We start from the raw sequence: 20,482 nt of genomic DNA, 5'->3' as shown, positions 1-20,482 counted from the left end.
GTTCATTTCAGGGGCCTCGGGGATTGGTGCACCTCAGTCCCTCCTGTTCTCTGTGTGGCGCACAATAGTCTCCTGAGGGCTGTAATGCTTTGGTCTAATTCTGGTTGTTTGACTTGTGTGGGGGTGGCATTTGGGGGCCTGTGATATAGAGGGGGTCAGACTAGATGTTCTGGTGACATCTGACCTTAAACTGACATCTGACACCCTGACCTTAAACTCCGATTGTGACTCTAAAGTCTGCTAAATTAATCAGTTTACTCAATAATATACAATTGTTGCTTTTTTATTACAATATCCTTTTTGAAACATCCTTCTCCTTTCTGTTGTAGGTCCAGTTGTTTATGTCTTGGACCTTGCAGATCGGCTGATCTCAAAGGCATGTCCATTTGCTGCAGCAGGAATAATGGTGGGCTCTATCTACTGGACAGCTGTCACCTACGGAGCTGTGACAGTGATGCAGGTTCAAATTCACTTTTTTTTTCTTATGTGTTACTACTTTTGAAATAATTTTCTTAAAATTCTCTTAGCTGAGTTTTTTCCTTTTGTATTTTAAAACTGGTGGTAGTTTAGAGCTGAAACTTTAGAAACATACATCCAGCTGAGTGTGACACAGAGTAACTAGTGTCATCTATTCTTTAGTTCAGAGGCAATGATTTCTTGACATATGAAAGGACTATAAAAGCACCGTTGGTAGAAGATTCTAAAACAGTAGCCTGATACTGATGTGTACAACAGGGATTCCAACTATCTCCTATGTTAACTTGCATGAAGAGAACTTTTTGACCATTTCCATCATATTCATCATCATGACAAGACTACAGGGATGCGGTCTCCTTGCAGATTCAGCACATTCTGGACATAAATAGAATACATGGCCAGACCATCTTAAGGACCTAGCCAGAGACCACCTCAGTCTCTGGCTAGGTCCTTAAGATGGTCTGGCCATGTATTCTATTTATGTCCAGACTTGGCCATGCTGGTTTTGTTCAAACTTTTCTAATGGTGATGGAACTTACAATGTGAATCTTTTATTTTTAATTGTTGAGTTTGGGTCCAAAGTAATTTTTTTAAAAAAATCAGAGCACTGAAAAACTGAAGCATTGGATGGTTTATAGGGTTGGTAACAGAATATCGAGCTTTTCCAGTTGCCTGCTCAAATCCAGTGCATGGTTAATAGTGACTGAAAGCTGTTATTGCTGATGGCTGTTTTCCCATTGTGAAATAAGTTGTCCTTGACCTCAGTCTATTTCCTAGAGAAAAAGTGTCACCTACAAAATTAGTAATAATTGGAAGTCTATAAAGGGGCTATTGATTGAACAGACATGAAAACAAAACTTCATATTTACTTATGGAATCCTGCCTCTTTACGGTTGAGGCCTGGTGGTAAGACAAGGTGGAAAATCCTGCTTTACCATTGCCTTTGTTGTACAAAGGGAACTTAAATCCACTTTCCAGAGTAGAATTGCACTTCATGTAAAACAACAACAAAAAACTCCTAGCATATTGAGGGGTTCCATGTTTACTTTCTCCCAGTGACTCCACATCAAGCGTACTCAGTTAAAATGAAAAGCTGTTTCTTTTCTAACTGTCATTCCTGCAAACCTGCACTTTAACCATAGCAAAAATGCTGGAGGCTGCTAATCTTGCCTATGTGAGTTTTCCCACATGATCTACCCCAATTCAACTGACTTGGTGGAAAGTTTTTCTAAAAATGATCTGCGTTAGACAAGACCAAAATGAGCTCTTCCACGGAATTTACAGCCAGAAAGGCCATTATGATCACCTCGTCTGATGACTTAATACAATCCAAATAATTCTACCCAGTAACTCCTACATCAAGCCCACAATTTGTGATTGAGCTAGATCATTTGTTTTGATTTACTTCAATCTTTATTTATTTATGGTAGCTGCTACCAAATAGATTGCACAGCATAAACATATAATTTTAAAATGAAGTTGGCAAGCTAGAGAGTCTAAGTGAGTCTTAAATATTTAACTAGCCACATTAACTATTATTATTTCTTCCTGGCCTGAACTGTTTTTTGTGGAGTTGCTGTGTACTTTTAAAATCTTTACTGTGCTCCACCTCAGGAGGTGGAACAATTTTGTTGTCATACCTGTGTATGCTTGTAAGGCCCTTTCAGGATGGAAGGTATTATTTGCATACAGTAAATGGCAGATTCGGGCCCTAATTTTGGATCCCTTTGATGATAGCTCTGCCAGTGTAAAGGGGCTGCATAAACCCAGCAGAAACAGCTACAGCATAGTGGTAGTCCTAAATCTGAATGACGTATGAGTCTAATCCTTAAAACATTGGCTAAATCCCAGGTGTTTAATCTGAACTGGCTAATTTCTTAAGATATCTTGTGGTCCTTGATTGGGAGAATGGCAGGTTGGGGGCACTATGCTGGGGGAGCAGTGAGGTTTTTGTTTGCTATAAGGTGAGGCAGTCTAGAATTGTATGAAGAGTGAATTCACACTCACTCCCTTTTCCTCTTCCTAGGCGCCACTTGGTTATGGATAGTGTAACCTCTCTCCTGTTAAGTGTCAGATCCCTCTCCCTCTGTCTGAGGGCCAGAGGAGAGAGGCACTAAGAGTAAGTCTACACTTAAAATGTTGCAGCGCTTCAGTGTAGACACAACCTATGTCAACGGGAGGGCTTCTCTTGTCAGTGTAGGTACTCGACCTCCTCAAGAGGCAGTAGTTAGATCGACAGAATTCTTCTGTGGACCTAGTGCTGTCTACACCAGGAGTTAGGTCTGTATAGCTATGTGTCTCAGAGATGTGGATTTTTTGCATCCTTGAGAGACATAGCTGTACTGATCCAAGTTCGTAGTGTAGACCAGGCCTAAGTTAGGGCTTGTCTACACTACCATGCAAGGTCAATCTAAGATACACAACTTCAGCTACGTGAATAGCGTAGCTGAAGTCAACATACTTAGATCTATTTACTGAGGTAAGTCAACAGCTGACACTCTCCTGTCAACTCTGCTTGCGCTCCTCGTTCCGGTGGAGTACTGGAGTCGACAGGAGAGCGCTCAGTGGTCAATTTATCGCATCTATACTAGACGTGATAAATCGACCCCTGCTGTATTGATCGTTGCCCGCCGATCCGGGCAGGTAGTGTAGACAAGCCCTGAGTTGCAGATATTCAACTACAGCTGGGTTGGAATCGATATGGAGCAAATAGTGCTACTTCACTGGATTGCTGGGCCAGTAAGAAATAAAGCAGGTAGGCACTTCTGAAACTATTGTAGCCCCATGGGGAAGGGACATAGTGAACCAGAAGAGAGAGAATAAGAGGCTTGGATCCTTGGGGTGGGAGAGGAAGTTGAGGAGCAGGATAAGAGTCTTCTAGTTAACTCTCAGTTGGGAGGAGGTTGGTCACAAAGCTGAAGACAAATTCTTCATGCATGTCTTTGATGCTCTAAGAATTAATTTACTCATTTAGAATTTTTTGGGCCGCAGTAACTTCAGCTAATATCAGTATTACAGGCTGTGGTGACTGATGCACCCTTCAAAAAATTTTGGAAGAATAAAGTAGACTTTCATACTTAACTGAAAAAAAAACTTCTAGAAGTGCTGTTGAGAGTCACACTGCAGCTAGTTATTATCACAATATTTTCCTACCTGCTATCACACCCATTCTACTGAAGCTCTATTTCTGTTTTTGTTTTTTTAAGTGATCTTAAACAGTCTGTTCTCTGTGTTCTACCAAATAAAGCCTATGCTGCTTATTTGTTTTGATACAAACATACTAGGACAGTTGGTGTCTAAGACAACCAGTGCTCGTTACATTTCTCGCTTTTGCGCTCTGCTTGGACTATCATTTGAAGGTCATGCAAAAGTTCATTCTTTCTAGAGGTGCATCAGTGATGGTAGCAGCCTTGGTCAGTTTTGCCACACAAGACCCAGAGGACAGGTACAATTTTCAAAATTTAATGTCTCTCAGTTCTCAACCTATCAAAAGTCTACTCTCAAGACTGTCTACAAAATTGTGTGTTTTTGAACATGTGCCTGTATCTTAACAAGTATTTAAATCTGAGTAGAGATTTGAGCCTTTTGAATGAATAGAGCATTTCAAGTCTTTTTCTTGTTGAAACAAGACGAGAGCACTTAGTCTGACAGTTGGCTTGGCTGGTCTTGACCCACACCAGATAAAATGCATGACATTAAATACTCTTAAATAGGGATAGTTGGCTTGTGACATGTTGCTAAAAATATACTACTAGTCACTTTTTACCATGAGGCTTAAGTGTGACCTTAATTGTAGTTTTGACACTGCAAAAAAAATCAGATTTTACTGTTGCACTAAGAAATTATTTTAAACCATCAGTAATAAAATTACCAAGTCCAAATAAAGGTAAATCTTTTATTTTAGATTAGTATGTAGCATACAGAATTAGAAGTATAATTGCTGTTTTTGTTGCATGGTATCAGATGTTAACCTTAGTTTTAAAAAATGCTCATTTACATAAGAAGCTGCATGTGCAACTGGTGTTGTCATAGTGGGAAAATAGATTTTTTTTTTTTTATGATGCACAGAGAAGGAATACACATCACTAGTATGCCCTCTCTCATGCTCTACTTCTAAATAGTATCTCAGGCCATTAATCAGAAAATTCAGCTATTGATTTGTATTCTTAAATCATAGCGGCTGAGCAATTTTAAATCTCAGAATTAAAATTAATCTTTCCAAAGTTATGTGACCTTCTGGGGATTTTAGAAAACATGCTATTGTACTATAAGGTAGCTTTAAAATATCTCAGAGACTTTACGTTATTTCTATATAAACATCACTAGGAGTAAGTATATGGAGAAGCACATCTGCCCCTTTCTGGGTAAGAAGGAATTAATTATGTAATGACTCACTAATGCCAGATGAGTCAGGCAAGAACTGGTAACTCACCAACAGCAAATATGATAAGCAGTGAAGGGCACCACATGAGAGATTTAAGCTTCAGGTAAAATTTTTAATAGGATTATTTTAAAATTTAGATGCCTAGATAGTTCAATACAAACCAGTAAAATCTTTCAGAACTAGACGCTTAAAGTATGTCCACTGCACAATAACCATCTGACACTAAAACTTTTTGAACATTTCACAGGTTGTAGGTCATAAAGAAGGTCTTGATGTCATGGAGAGAGCTGATCCTTTATTTCTTTTGATTGGACTTCCTACCATCCCAGTCATGCTGATACTGGGCAAGATGATTCGCTGGGAAGACTATGTGCTCAGACTGTGGCGCAAATATTCTAACAAACTGCAAATTCTGAATAGTATATTTCCAGGTAATGCAATTAAATCTAAATGAAATATGAAGTCTGTGCTCTGCCTAGGCGAGGTGGGGTGTCGAGGGCAGTTTCCCTATCTGTAATGGGGATAATAATGCTCCTTTCCCTTTGACCCTTTGTCTAGTTTATTTTGATTATATGATCTTAAAGGCAGGGACTGTCTCTTACTGTGTGATTGTACAGTGCCTAGCCCAATAGGGCCCTGAACTCTGAGGCCTCTATGCTCCATTGTAGTGAAAATATTAAAATAAAAGAACTGTAATTGAAATTTTAGTGTGAGAAGCTAAAAGTTGATGCTTAAAAATAATTTCCTCATTTAATAGAAATAGAATACTTACTGGAGAGAGGGATGCTTTATAATAAAATTGTTAGATTGTAGAAAACTAATTAGATTTGAAAGGCTAGATTCATAATGAAAACAAAGTTTTAAGTCTTCTTTAGTTTGTTAGTTGGCAATATGATTTTTCTCTAGGAATTGGATGTCCTGTTCCTCGTATTCCAGCTGAGGCCAACCCACTAGCAGATCACGTCTCTGCTACTCGTATTCTGTGTGGAGCTCTTGTTTTTCCAACCATTGCCACCATAGTTGGCAAGCTGATGTTCAGCAGTGTTAATTCTAATTTACAAAGGACAATCCTGGTAAGATGATTTAAGAAGAATGTTTTTCAGAAATGGCAATAATAATGGTATATGGAGTTGTAGTAAATATTCTGTGTGAGCAGAAGGTAAAAGGAACGTACATGGAAGTAGAATTTAGAATGGTAGTTGACTGATGTGCTTTTTCATAGGATGAGTATTTTCAAGATGCCTTGTCTAGAGCAGCAGTTCTCAAACTGTGGGTTGGGACTCGAAAGTGGGTTGCGACCCCGTTTTATGGGGTCGCCAGAGCTGGTGTTAGACTTGCTAGGGCTGTAGTTGAAGCCTGAGCTCCACTGCCATGGGCTGGAACCGAAGCTGAAGGGCTTCAGCCCTGGGTGGCGGGGCTCAGGTTACAGGCCTCCCACCTGGGGTTGAAGTCCCTGGGCTTCAGCTTTGGCTCCCTCCCCCCCTCATGGAGCAGTGGGGCTTTGGGCCCTCCTGCGCTGGGTGGTGGGGCTCAGGCTTTGTCCCCCCATGTCCCTGCACCCGGGACAGCGGGGCTCAGGCTTCAGGTCCCCCCCCTCCTGGGGTCATGTAGTAGTTTTTGTTGACAGAAGGGGATCATGGTGCAATGAAGTTTGAGAACCCCTGGTCTAGACAGTGGGCTGGAATCACCAATGTAATTTAATCTAAAATGGTAAATTAATCTGGACCCAGAATCCTAGACAGGACTTAAAAACAGACAAACAAAAAAAACCTACAAGTCAAAGATCTAAATAAAGTAGACAGAGGGTGATGGGGAGGGGACCCACCAGTGACTTCCAGGGGAAAAGCCCTGGTGAAAGGCCCAGTGTGTAGGGTCTGGTCACAGGAATGTGCCTCTTTGTTTCTGAATAGTAAGTGTATAAATTGGACTCCCTTACTGCTTTGGTGTCTGAACAAGAGAGAGAATAATCTCTTCCCCCACCCAAAGCTTGCTGCCTGCTGTTGCGGGAGGGAGAGCAGGGAGCTGAGGGATCCTCCCTTATGAATAACTCAAGTGCCTGCTGCTTCTGCTCATGACCTCCCCAAAAGCAGCTGTTAATGAGACTGATATGCTTGTCTGTTTCACTGGTTTCTCTGCCACACCAGCCACTATCCTTCTCAATACCAACAGTAAAGTCACTTCAAAGCCTTGTCAATTTTTGTGCTCCTACTTTGGTTTGGGAAAGCTATGACCAACAGCAGCAGAGCCACTAGAACAGACTAAGACTTTGTCTTCATGGGGGGTTTAGCTCACACTGAGTTGACATGCGCTATTTGGTATACTATATATAAGCCGTACTAATTATGTACACAGGGCTGTGCCCTCTTTCAATTTGCATCATTGTGCACCCATGGCAGTTAATTGCTATGTAGGAAGTGCGTGGCATGGGAGGGTATGCCGTGGTCCTGTGTCTTTGCTGTTGAGCAGTGTTCATTCTGGGATTTGTCTCACCTCACGTTGTGGGATGCATAGCAGAAGTCAGGTGGAAGCCAGTAAAATTCTGTGGCTTGAGGTCAGATTAAAAAACCAGCCCCATGATTCCACTCTCTCCATCCTATGCTTTGTCTCTTTGTCGGGGGCTAGTGCCATTTTCAAATTGCTGTTGGCCATCATGGACCTAGCAATCAATGCTCTGTGCCACTATGCTGACAACCACAAACACACGTAAGCTGCTTAGGCTTTATTTTGAGCTCTTGAAGCCAAGTGGCTTCAATTTTGGTCTTCACCTACCACACCACTGAGCAGATGATGGGACAACTGTAGCTTCAGCAATAGCAGAGGAAGAAGAGGAGGACACTGAACTACTACTACGTGAGCTGTTCCTGGAGCAGCTTTACATAGTGCAGCGCCATTGCTGGGCTTGGGAACCCAGCATCAATCCCTGGGAAAGGATTGTTCTGCAGATCTGGGATGACCAGGAATAGGGAGAGAATTTCAGGACACTGAAGATTTTTTTTTTTTTTTTTAAATCTGTGCTGAACTAGCCCCAGAGCTGCAGCAACACTGTACCAACTGTGGCAGAGCTCCAGCTTTGTCCCCGTGAGTCCCGCGCTTCCAGGCTGTTTGTCAGCCTCAGAGGCTTATTGTGATCCTCCACATAGCCCTTCTCTCTCTGGGGCCAGGGTACAATTTACTGAGCCCTTTTCATCATAAGCCAGCAAGGAGGTTGGTGAGAGAACTCTGTCTGTTGTCCCTACAGGCTTATTCCAGAACAGTTTAGCCTCCTGTCTTGACAGGGACCTGTCTTCCCCTCCCAGGAGGTGTTTCTGTAGTGGCTGGTTGGGGGGAACCTGGGTCCGCCCTCTGCTCTGGGTTCCAGCCCAGGGACCCTAATGGCAGCAGCTATTGGCAGCCAACCTTTCCCTGCCAGAGTTGCTACATTTCCTTGGGCCACTTCCCCACAGCTCCCCCGCTTCTCTCTCTTAACGTGTTCTTCACCCTTACCTTTGGGCTCCCTTTCCAGTGGCTTGAGGGTGTCTTCATTACCCAGCCCTTCAGCCGCACTTCCTCTCCTCGGCCTGACTGGAGTGAGCCCTTTTAAGCCAATGGGGCCTTAATTGGAGACAGGTGTTCTCATTAGCCTAACGGGTTCAACTGACTCTTTGCAGGCAAATTGAAGTCATGTGTCCACCCTAGCCTGGAGCAGCCCCTGCTCTGGTCAGTCAGGGAACAGAAAACTGCTTATCCAATGGCCAGTATATCTGCCTTCTACTACTCTCCTGTACCCAACTGGCCTGGGTCTATCACACGACATACAGTGCCCTGTACCCATGGAGAAGCTGGTCGCCATTGCCATCTGTAAGTTGGTCACCTATAAAGGTTGCTTAATCATAGAATCATAGAATATCAGGGTTGGAAGGGACCTCAGGAGGTCATCTAGTCCAACCCCCTGCTCAAAGCAGGACCAATCCCCAATTAAATCATCCCAGCCAGGGCTTTGTCAAGCCTGACCTTAAAAACTTGTAAGGAAGGAGATTCTACCACCTCCTAGGTAACGCATTCCAGTGTTTCACCACCCTCTTAGTGAAAAAGTTTTTCCTAATATCTAACCTAAACCTCCCCCACTGCAACTTGAGACCATTACTCCTCGTTTTGTCCTCTTCTACCACCTAGAATAGTCTAGAACCATCCTCTCTGGAACCACCTCTCAGGTAGTTGAAAGCAGCTATCAAATCTCACCTCATTCTTCTCTTCTGCAGACTAAACAATCCCAGTTCCCTCAGCCTCTCCTCTTAAGTCATGTGTTCCAGACCCCTAATCATTTTTGTTGCCCTTCGCTGGACTCTCTCCAATTTATCCACATCCTTCGTGTAGTGTGGGGCCCAAAACTGGACACAGTACTCCAGATGAGGCCTCAGCAATGTCAAATAGAGGGGAACGATCACGTCCCTCGATCTGCTCGCTACGCCCCTACTTATACATCCCAAAATGCCATTGGCCTTCTTGGCAACAAGGGCACACTGCTGACTCATATCCAGCTTCTCGTCCACTGTCACCCCTAGGTCCTTTTCCGCAGAACTGCTGCCTAGCCATTCGGTCCCTAGTCTGTAGCTGTGCCTTGGGTTCTTCTGTCCTAAGTGCAGGACCCTGCATCTATCCTTATTGAACCTCATCAGATTTCTTTTGGCCCAATCCTCCAATTTGTCTAGGTCCCTCTGTATCCTATCCCTGCCCTCCAGCGTATCTACCACTCCTCACAGTTTAGTATCATCCGCAAATTTGCTGAGAGTGCAATCCACACCATCCTCCAGATCATTTATGAAGATATTGAACAAAACCAGCCCCAGGACCGACCCCTGGGGCACTCCACTTGACACTGGCTGCTAACTAGACATGGAGCCATTGATCACTACCCGTTGAGCCCGACAATCTAGCCAACTTTCTACCCACCTTATAGTGCATTCATCCAGCCCATACTTCTTTAACTTACTGACAAGAATACTGTGGGAGACCGTGTCAAAAGCTTTGCTAAAGTCAAGAAAAATACATCCACTGCTTTCCCTTCATCCACAGAACCAGTAATCTCATCATAGAAGGTGATTAGATTAGTCAGGCATGACCTTCCCTTGGTGAATCCATGCTGACTGTTCCTGATCACTTTCCTCTCGTGTAAGTGCTTCAGGATTGATTCTTTGAGGACCTGCTCCATGATTTTTCCGGGGACTGAGGTGAGGCTGACTGGCCTGTAGTTCCCAGGATCCTCCTTCTTCCCTTTTTTAAAGATTGGCACTACATTAGCCTTTTTCCAGTCATCTGGGACTTCCCCCGTTCGCCACGAGTTTTCAAAGATAATGGCCAATGGCTCTGCAATCACAGCCGCCAATTCCTTTAGCACTGTCGGATGCAACTCGTCCGCCCCATGGACTTGTGCACGTCCAGCTTTTCTAAATAGTCCCTAACCACCTCTTTCTCCACAGAGGGCTGGCCATCTATTCCCCATGTTGTGATGCCCAGCGCAGCAGTCTGGGAGCTGACCTTGTTAGTGAAGACAGAGGCAAAAAAAGCATTGAGTACATTAGCTTTTTCCACATCCTCTGTCACTAGGTTGCCTCCCTCATTCATTAAGGGGCCCACACTTTCCTTGGCTTTCTTCTTGTTGCCAACATACCTGAAGAAACCCTTCTTGTTACTCTTGACATCTCTTGCTAGCTGCAGCTCCAGGTGCGATTTGGCCCTCCTGATTTCATTCCTACATGCCCGAGCAATATTTTTATACTCTTCCCTGGTCATATGTCCAACCTTCCACTTCTTGTAAGCTTCTTTTTTATGTTTAAGATCCGCTAGGATTTCACCGTTAAGCCAAGCTGGTCGCCTGCCATATTTACTATTCTTTCGACTCATCGGGATGGTTTGTCCCTGTAACCTCAACAGGGATTCCTTGAAATACAGCCAGCTCTCCTGGACTCCTTTCCCCTTCATGTTAGTCCCCCAGGGGATCCTACCCATCCGTTCCCTGAGGGAGTCGAAGTCTGCTTTCCTGAAATCCAGGGTCCGTATCCTGCTGCTTACCTTTCTTCCCTGCGTCAGGATCCTGAACTCAACCAACTCATGGTCACTGCCTCCCAGATTCCCATCCACTTTTGCTTCCCCCACTAATTCTTCCCAGTTTGTTAGCAGCAGGCCAAGAAAAGCTCCCCCCCAGTTGGCTCCTCTAGCACTTGCACCAGGAAATTGTCCCCTGCGCTTTCCAAAAACTTCCTGGATTGTCTATGCACCGCCGTATTGCTCTCCCAGCAGATATCAGGAAAATTAAAGTCACCCATGAGAACCAGGACGTGCGATCTAGTAGCTTCTGCGAGCTGCCGGAAGAAAGCCTCATCTACCTCATCCCACTGGTCTGGTGGTCTATAGCAGACTCCCACCACTACATCACTTTGGTTGCTCACACTTCTAAACTTAATCCAGAGACACTCAGGTTTTTCTGCAGTTTCGTACCGGAGCTCTGAGCAGTCATACTGCTCCCTTACATACAGTGCTACTCCCCCACCTTTTCTGCCCTGCCTGTCCTTCCTGAACAGTTTATAACTATCCATGACAGTACTCCAGTCATGTGAGTTATCCCACCAAGTCTCTGTTATTCCAATCACGTCATAATTCCTTGACATCACCAGGACCTCCAGTTCTCCCTGCTTGTTTCTAAGGCTTTGTGCATTCATATATAAGCACTTGAGATAACCTGTTGATCGCCCCTCATTCTCAGTATGAGACAGGAGCCCTCCCCTCACCTGTTCATAGTCAACCCAATTTTGATGTAGGGAGATTGACTGTTGGGGCTGTTGTCATGCAAGTATGTGGTGCCATGCATAAGGTACTGTTGCACCAGGTTATAAAGGTTGGTGGTAATGCTCGGGAGATTGATGGCTTTTCACACATGGGGTTCCCAAACTGTATTGGGGCAGTTCATGGGATCCATGTGCCTATCGTTTGCTCCCTCCACCAGGCCTCTCAGCGTTTATAAACTGAAAGTGTATTGCTCCATGGTGCACCAAGGGCTGGTTGACCACCATATCAGGTTTACAGTAATAAATGCAGGATAGTCTGGAAAGGTCCACGATGCTAGGATCTTTCAGAACTCAGCTTTGTTTACCTTAAGGAATAAAGAACATTTTCCCCCACTATAGACATTATCCTGGGAGACCTGGCTTATCCGCTTCCCTGGTTAATGAAGGCATTCACTGGCTTCTGGGACAGAAGGACAGAACTGTTTAACTATCCCCTCAAGTTGCAGAATGACAGTGGAGCATGCATCTGAAAGGAAGATGGTGCAGTTTATGGGCTAGGTTGGAAGTTGTAAGAAAAACCTTGCCCAAGAAGATAGCTGCATGTTGTATTTTGCACAATATTTCTGAGAGTAAGAGAAAAAGCATTAATGGCTGGTGGGAGGCTGAGGTGCAGAGACTTGCTCCAACTTTTTGAACAGGCAGCATTTAGAACAGAGGTGACCAACCTGTGGCTCTGGAGCTACATGCGGCTCTTCAGAGGTTAATATGCGGCTCCTTGCTTAGGCGCCAACTCCGGACCTGGAGCTACAGGCGCCAACTTTCCAATGTGCTACAGGGCGCTCACATGCTCAACCCCTGGCTCTGCCCCAGCCCCACTCCACTCCTTCCCCTGAGTCTGCCACACCCTTGCTCCTCCTCCCCCACCCCGAGCCTCCTGCACATGACAAAACTGCTGATCGCGGCGGGCAGGAGGCTCAGGGATGGAGAGTTAGGTGCTGATCGGCGGTGCTGCTGGCAGGTGGGAGACACTAGGGGTTAGGGGAGGAGCTGACGGGGGGCTGCTGACGTATTACTGTGGCTCTTTGGCAATGCTCATTGGTAAATTCTGGCTCCTTCTCAGGTTCAGGTTGGCCACCCCTGCTCTAGAATATGGAAACGGCGAGGCAGTACTATCAGGGTTGCATACTGCTCTTACTTTGAGTCTCAGGCCTGACAAAGTGCAGCTGTACATCTAGCTGTTATCCTAGGCAGGAGTGAGCAGAATGGAGTGTGAGAATTGCAGGCGCTTTGATGGGTGGTAGAAGTGGCACATTGTGGAACTCCTTATTGTATCTTAGGACATGCAAAATTTACTTTTTTTGGTATGTACCATGCATTGTGGACTCTCTATGAATGAATTTTTAATGGACTATATTATTAAACAGCTTGTTACATAACACCCATAAATAAAGCTTTAATTAAAACAACAATGAAACTGATCTTTAAAGCCTTGATCTCCAAACTTTTGAGGGTCATGCCCCCCTTACTCTTGTCCCCGCCCCTCTCCCCCAGAGCCAGGGCCGGGAGTGAGGCTACGGCTGCGGGGGGGAACGCGGACAGGAGTTAAGGGGGTGGGGGCTGGAGCTGGGGATGGGTCTGGAGTCCGGAGTGGGGCCTGGGACGAAGCCATGGCCAGAGGGTGGAGGCAGCAGCTGGGCCCGCAGCCGGATGTAGCTCTGCTCCCCGCCTCAGCCTTGGTCCTGGCCCCATGCCAGTTTTTAAAAGGTTGGAGTGGGCATCCAGTCAATTTGACCCTAGAGCAGTGGAGAGCACTCAGATAAAGAGATATATACCTGTCTGTTTTTTTCCATTCCATGCATCTGATGAAGTGGGTTTTAGCCCACAAAAGCTTATGCCCAAATAAATTCGTTAGTCTCTAAGTGCTAGAAGTACTCCTCGTTGTTTTTCTGATACAGACTAACATGACTATCACGCTGAAACCTATCTCCACAAAAGACATCTGCAAAAGAGTGGGGGAGAGCAGTTTGAGGACTGTCAAAGCAGTGCATGGCCCTAACTCAATTCACATTGAACTCAGTATGGTTTGAAAGAGGACTCCAAGGCTTGCATTAAATGCAAAGTTAGTGCGCTCTAACGAATTGCATCTTATGTATGCAGGCATTTTCACACCAGAATAACTCAAGTTAGTGTGGACTAAACCCCCTGTGTGGAAAAGACCTAAAGAAGATCACTTGAGATCTGTTCATGTGTTGGAAGGGTTTTTACAAGCATGAGGACTAAAGCCATATCTTTAATGAAAACTTAAGTTTTACAGAAATTGATGGTTTTTGATCCCTTCTGTATTTGCCAGAGGAAGTTCCCTAAATGCCCCTAAAAAGTGGATTTTTCAAGTTCTGATTAGTTTTTAGTGGGACTGTTAATTAGTGTGTTTATTATATATTCTGGGAAAATGTCTCGTTATTTAATATGATGGGTTTTCATTTTTTGTCAAAACTCATAAGTGAATAAAAGTTTCCAAAATTATTTATAAACCCAGCATGTAATCTTTATGTAACATGAACATTTGTAGTATTCTATTGTGACAGAAAATTTGCCTCATGTATTCATTCATAATTGTTCTAATTAGCTTAACTTCAAAGGAAATATTTCTTGATTATTTTTTGACCTTTTTTACAACTAAGAAGAAAACTATGATAAGATGTGATGCTGAACTTGTTCTGTAAGTCTTAAAAATTTCTCTTTATTTCAGGGTGGAATTGCTTTTGTTGCTATAAAAGGAGCTTTTAAAGTTTACTTCAAACAGCAGCAATATTTACGTCAAGCTCACCGCAAAATTTTAAATTACCCTGAGCAAGAAGGAGCATAAGGCTGTGATCTCCAGCTGTCATACAATCTCATCTACCAGATTCTCTTGATGTATCAATTCCATCGTTATTGCACAGTAGTGGAGAATTGTGATAAGTGGCTGCTCCTATTTTTTCTTCAAATATAATAAAGCACTTTCTTGTGGCAGGGTAAATCCGCTCAGTAATCACTGAACCTAAGAATGTGATTTGTTCTCATTTTTGTATATTTCCTTTGTGAGAGGCAGGCATCTGAATCTATCACATATGCTGAATTAAAAAAAAAAATGAAATTGTGCAGTTGCTCATCAATGCACAGACTGTATCCAAATCCATTTTTTGTACACTTAATAAAGTATCTGCACAATATTTGCATACACAGACCATCCAATTCAACACTAAGGATATCACAGAGGGATTTTTTTTTAAGAAATTTTGTTTGAGTAGGTTATTGCCAAGGAGAAATTTTTCTTGGATTTTAGCCAATAAGGATTCCCTTGTTCGCAGCTGAAGCTCTGCAATAGATGTAAAATAAGAGGCCTAAAATGTACACACAACATTGGATAGACCAGCAGAAGACTGATCCTTTTCTAAAGGGTCCACATAAGCCAACTTTGACCACCTAGAGTATGAGCTAGTACATGGCTTCCAGCTAATTTTGCTACTATCTAATTGTATTGTCTGCAGTGTCTAGTATTGCTGTCATGGCTCCTTTGCTGTCTTGTAACTATTATTATTAGATCCACCTCTAGAGAAATTATTTGGGGAAGTGAATTTCAATCACTTATTTTTGTAATTAGAACAGCTGTTTAGTAATAGTAGATTGTATTTTGAGAGTTCCTTTGTGATTATGCAATTAACTACTCAAATAAATTATAGTAGAGACTAGCGAGCATTGGACAATGAGAAGGTAACTTGATTCTCATCAGTCAGTACACAGACTAAAGGATAAAACTTAATTCTCTAATCAATTAAGATAATTGATTGCAACAGTAAAAGCCTATTGTAAAAATGCAGTTTTTAGTGTCATGTCAAAAAGGGAGACACTAGCACTTAATCAGTAATTTTACTTGTTCATAACTCCACATTTTTCAATTGAAATTAGCAATTACTAATTACAATGTTAGTGTTAATTCTGAGTCCTGTTTGACAAACAATGTGGCCATTTCATATTAATGCAAGACTTAGCCTGGATTTACAGTAATTGCAGTTCTCTGTGCATAACAGTTGAATGATTTTTTTTTTAAAGTTCTGATTCTTAAAGTTTCCTTTTTTTTTATTATTATTCATGATAGTATGTCAAATGCATGGAGAAGGGTAAGCATTCCTCATAGTGAAGTATTGGTAAGTAAATGTTGCTTTTCACCACAAATGAAGCAACTATAGAGTGGACTTCATGTCTAATTGCAATAACGTATGTTAGTGACACTTAAAAATGTGGTACCTTTTTTTGTGTGTTACCTTTAAATATAGAATGTAATATTTTAGAAATGTATAAAAAGTATATACATGGCCAACAAGTATTCAGAAACTACAGTTGTTGAAAATTATACATGCATAGCTGATTTGAGATTCTTGCTAAAATTATTGATAAATTACTATAATCTTGTAAATCTGCTGATTATGTTGGTCTCAAAGATTGGTCTGACTTTTTTATATATATATGTACACAGCAGCAGCCTCTGATTTTCTGTAATATAAGTTTTCAACCAATGTAATACATATTTCTTGCAGAATTCCTCAGTACAAGGAGAAGACTTTTCAGTGGTCTTCACTGTATAGATTTCCAACCACTTTATAACTGGTTTTTAAAGTCTCATGCAGAATTTAATCGTGCAAAATATTTGTTTTGACATTTTGTTCCGTAGGAAAGCTGTCTTCTTTGAACCTGTTGTAAATCAGATGATTATAAAAGGAGTATAAAATGATTTAAACTTAGTGGCAGAGAGTTACTACTTTTGTTGCTGTATTGTAAAATCTTTTTAGTATTAATTATAACCACATTGGATTAGGTTGAATAAATATTTTTACATTATGTAGGTGTATTTTGTCCATTGAACAAATAGTGCCAAAGCCTATGATAGAAGTAGGTTTTAAAATTGATAACTATTGAATCAAAAAGTAGTATACCATTTCTTTTAAGTAGACACTCCAGGGTTAACCTTATGGAATTTAAGAAATACTCTCTTTTGGGGGGCGGGGGAGAATGGAGACCTAACTTTGAAGGTTCCATTTAGTTTGTGATTGAATTTTAAGCATTTCTCTTTCTCTCATTAATCAGTTATCAATAAATGATGAGTGCATCATCTGAAATCTGCCTATTTTTATAAAATCAAAGCCATTACTCTGATTTGAAGGACTTAGGATAACACTGATTGGGGATTGGGTGGGACTGGATGGCTCTGGATTGGTAGTGCAGTACAAAATCTACTGCTCAATGAGGGAGGAGGATAGTGTGAGAAGACCTGAAACCCATACTAGCTAGTGATCAATGTGCATCCCACTACTTTCAGAGCAAGGAGCACTGGCCGACAGCATTCCAGCACATATTCGGCACCTTGGTTTGTCTTTGCCCTCCATTACATAAATATTTAGGTGCTACTTTTTCCTGGAGACCAGTTCAGTGATTTGCAAGCAGAATGTGTGTCTCTCTTCCACATCTTAAGCCTCATAGTTGAGAGGGGGGCCCTTCTGTCTTCATTCCTATTTTTGATTTGAAGGGGTTTGTGCCAACACTCGCTGTGCTAACTTGCTTTTCTGAGTTTCAGAGTTAGGGAGTTTGCCTATCTCAGTATATCCCTGTTGGAGTCATATCTCAAAAGGCAGCTGAAGGTCAATCCTATGTCATTGTTGCTTCTACCAATCTTTCACCTTTTCAGTTCTGATAATCACAGCACTTTGGAGCCACATACCTAGCACGGAAATGATGTTTATGTCTGCACTGCTGTTTGGAGGTGGGATGCCCAGTGCAGTTAGACTCATGTTTGCTCAGCTCAGGCTAGTGTGCTAAAAATAGCAGTGTGGATGTTGTGGCACTGGCAGCAGCTTGGGCTAGCCACCTGAGCTTGGACCCAGAGGGTCAGGTAGGCTTGGACTCTGGTGGCTAGCCAAAGCCAGTTGTGCAGTGTTCATACTGCTATTTTTAGTGCATTGGCTCAAGCTGCACTAGCATGAGTCTGTCTGCCTCCCTGCTTCAGTGTAGACATATCTCAATTCAGGAAAGAACTTTATGCTTAACTTAAAACATCCATAGGTGCTTAAGTGCTGTATAAGGTTGCTTTTCTGAATTGAGGCCTTAGTAGGAAAGGACAACAGCAGAAACTTTGAGGAGCCCTTCCCCTCTGTACAAAATGTTTCAAAAGGTGCTATAATGACCTTAACTCTCGGAAAAGCTTTCTGAAGCTGAAGATTCTTATGGTTTGGTTTAATTTGAAAATATTCCTATTAGGGCATTTTATCCTCAAAGCAGAAACTGCACCTTGAGCATTGGTTCTCTGCTTGCAGAGCTATTAAATTGATGTAGAGAACAAGGAAGGGGCATATAAATATCAGCTGGGTCATGGTCTGTCAATGACAAAGTCAATATACCTTTTTCGTCCCTATATTGGAGCTCTTTCAGATATGACAAGCAATGAGCACTTTTCTTCTAGCAGGTCACTGAGGGTGGCTATGCTTGCCTTTTGTCATTTCCAGAACTTCAGAAAGCCATGCAGGTTCCAGAGCTGCCATTTTGACTGCTTTAAGTTACACTGTTGAGTAGTAACTTAACTTTTAGCCTGTTTTGTGGGAGCTCCCATCCTGGATTGTAGTCTTTTTAGGATACATTTCTAGGATACATCTTTAGCTTAGTGGATACTTTCATATAGGCAACTTATGAAGAAAGGATTTACTGAAGCCAGAGAGTTGCTGAAGTTCCTACTATCAGAGGTACTTTGGATTAGCTATAATGCCAAAGCTTCCAATTATCATTTGCAGATCAATATATACATTTATACTTAGATAGTGATCTTTTGGTTCTAAAGGTCATGGCAAAGAGCAGAAGGCATTCGCTTTTACACTCTTCTAGATTACTAGAAATTCTGAATCACTTAAAGGTGGATTTTCCGCCCCCAGAAAATAATGCAGGAGAAAGTTGAAGTTGCATAACTATTTGTGGAAACTAAGCAGTTAATCTCTGCTTGATTTATGGAAGTACATAGCTCAGGGTTGTTTTTTTTACTGAATTTTCAATAGAACTGTAACCCATTTTTTTGTAGTGCTATGTACTTCCATAAATCAAGCAGAGATTAACTGCTTAGTTTCCACAAATAGTTTATTATAAAAAATGCCAAAACAAGTATCAAAGAGTCTTAGCTGGCATCACATGGTGCTGGCTTTACCACCTCATTTCCAACTGATAGCAAAAATTACACATTTCCCCCCAATATTACTTCTACAAGGAAACAGGAGGTGAGGCAGTTGGACAATTTCTCTTAAAAATATGGTCTGCCCCTTGAGAGAGTTTAAGAATCTGTAACCTATCAATCTCCATTGGTCAGTTAAAAGATGTTCGTGTGCTCTGAAAATTTCATTGCTTCTGCCCCCATTCAGTACCATTAGCTGAAAGGGATTATTTCTGTTCATGCTGTACCAACTAAAAGAACGGTAGAAAAATTCAATTTTAGAAGCACAAAGAAATATCAGAAATTGCTTGAGTGCCCCAGCACAGCAGCCCCTGTCATACACTTCCCGTAGGCATGTCATTTAATGCTGGTTGACTAAGCCAGGAAAAAACTAGTATGTCCTTCTAAGTAGTGGGCCTCCAGACAAAGCATTATGCTGACAATTTTTTTTTAAATCAAACCCCATTACTGGTCTTACAATTTCCCAATGCCTCACAGTGACGTTTATATAGCATGGAATCCATACAAAAGACCAAAGCCCCTATATTTTCTCTTTTTTAGATACCATTCCATCTCCTCAGTACAGTTACTGATCCTTGTCTCCACCTAAGAGGAGGGCACGGGCCCAAAGGAGCAAGGAGGTGCAAAGGCAGCTTTAGACCTAGGGCCATCTGTGCACTGCTCTGGGACTTTACTGTAAGTTAGAGACAAGGGCTATTATGTGTCAATGTCCCCCCAACAGACAGTATTACAGTAGCTCATGGTCCCCATTCTAGAAACAGGGAAGTGGACTGGTGTGGGAGCTAGTACTCCATTTCCGTCCCACTGGAAAAAACTCCCATGGCCAACCATGCCAGCGTTAGAGTCACTTTGCACTGGGATCCCACCCCCAGCACAACTGGAAAACAGCATTAATGTGTCTTCCGACAAAAATGAAATTAAATATTAATCAGGGTAACAACTGTCCTCAGCAATGCTACAGCACGAGAGGCCTCCATAGACTCACTTTCCATTAGAGATGCTGGGTTAAGATCTATACCTTGAGGCTGGTTTATATATTGGTAGTGACCTATGTCCACCTCGCAGCATTCAGGTTTTTGGATGAATGTCATATTCATACTTGGCCCCACTTTAACATGCAAGGTTATCACATTTCCTTCCATTTCAATTTACATATCTTAGTCCTTCTTCTGAACAAATTAAGGGTGAAAGATTCCCTCCACTTCAGTTGATGCTTCAGTCATCTATGGTGTATGTCTGATGTGTTCAGACCAAAATAAAGCAAGTCATTATTTGTCAACCAGAAGTGGAATGGAGCTGTTCCACCACCAATTTGGGCTGTTTTCAATACTAAAACTAAGATTACACTAATATATCTGACTTATAAAATGGCATTTCGTTACCTCACCTCCACAAACAGATAGTATTTGCTCTCATGATTCACAACACAGATCCTGGGTAAAGTTTTCAAGAGTGTGTAGTAACCCAAGATCTTGAGTCTTATTGCCTATTAATGAGTTAGACTCCTGAGAGGAATTTGAGGTAAATAAAATTAATTATGCAAACTGGAATTTGGTTCAGTGCTGGGGTTAAGTTTTTTTTTTTTAAGTGTGCCATGGGGAAAGTATGAATCTC

At 42.2% G+C, this 20,482-nt stretch overlaps 1 protein-coding gene across 1 annotated transcript in view; it reads left to right on the top strand.

Annotated features, from left to right (window-relative positions):
• The window catches only part of MARCHF5 (membrane associated ring-CH-type finger 5), a 74,732-nt gene extending 57,954 nt beyond the window's left edge, over window positions 1-16,778 (top strand). The window contains exons 3-6 of the mRNA XM_084633820.1: window positions 330-460; window positions 5,109-5,292; window positions 5,768-5,934; window positions 14,372-16,778. Of these exons, the coding sequence (XP_084489946.1) occupies window positions 330-460; window positions 5,109-5,292; window positions 5,768-5,934; window positions 14,372-14,488 (599 nt within the window). The 3' untranslated portion in view covers window positions 14,489-16,778. The remainder of the gene's footprint in view (window positions 1-329; window positions 461-5,108; window positions 5,293-5,767; window positions 5,935-14,371) is intronic.
• The last annotated feature ends 3,704 nt before the right edge of the window (window positions 16,779-20,482 follow it).

Source organism: Lepidochelys olivacea (assembly GCF_965140295.1).
Source record: "Lepidochelys olivacea isolate rLepOli2 genome assembly, chromosome: 7".
Classification (NCBI taxonomy): Eukaryota; Metazoa; Chordata; order Testudines; family Cheloniidae; genus Lepidochelys; species Lepidochelys olivacea.
Note: the sequence above shows the minus strand (reverse complement) of the source record. Positions and strands in the feature narration are given on the sequence as shown.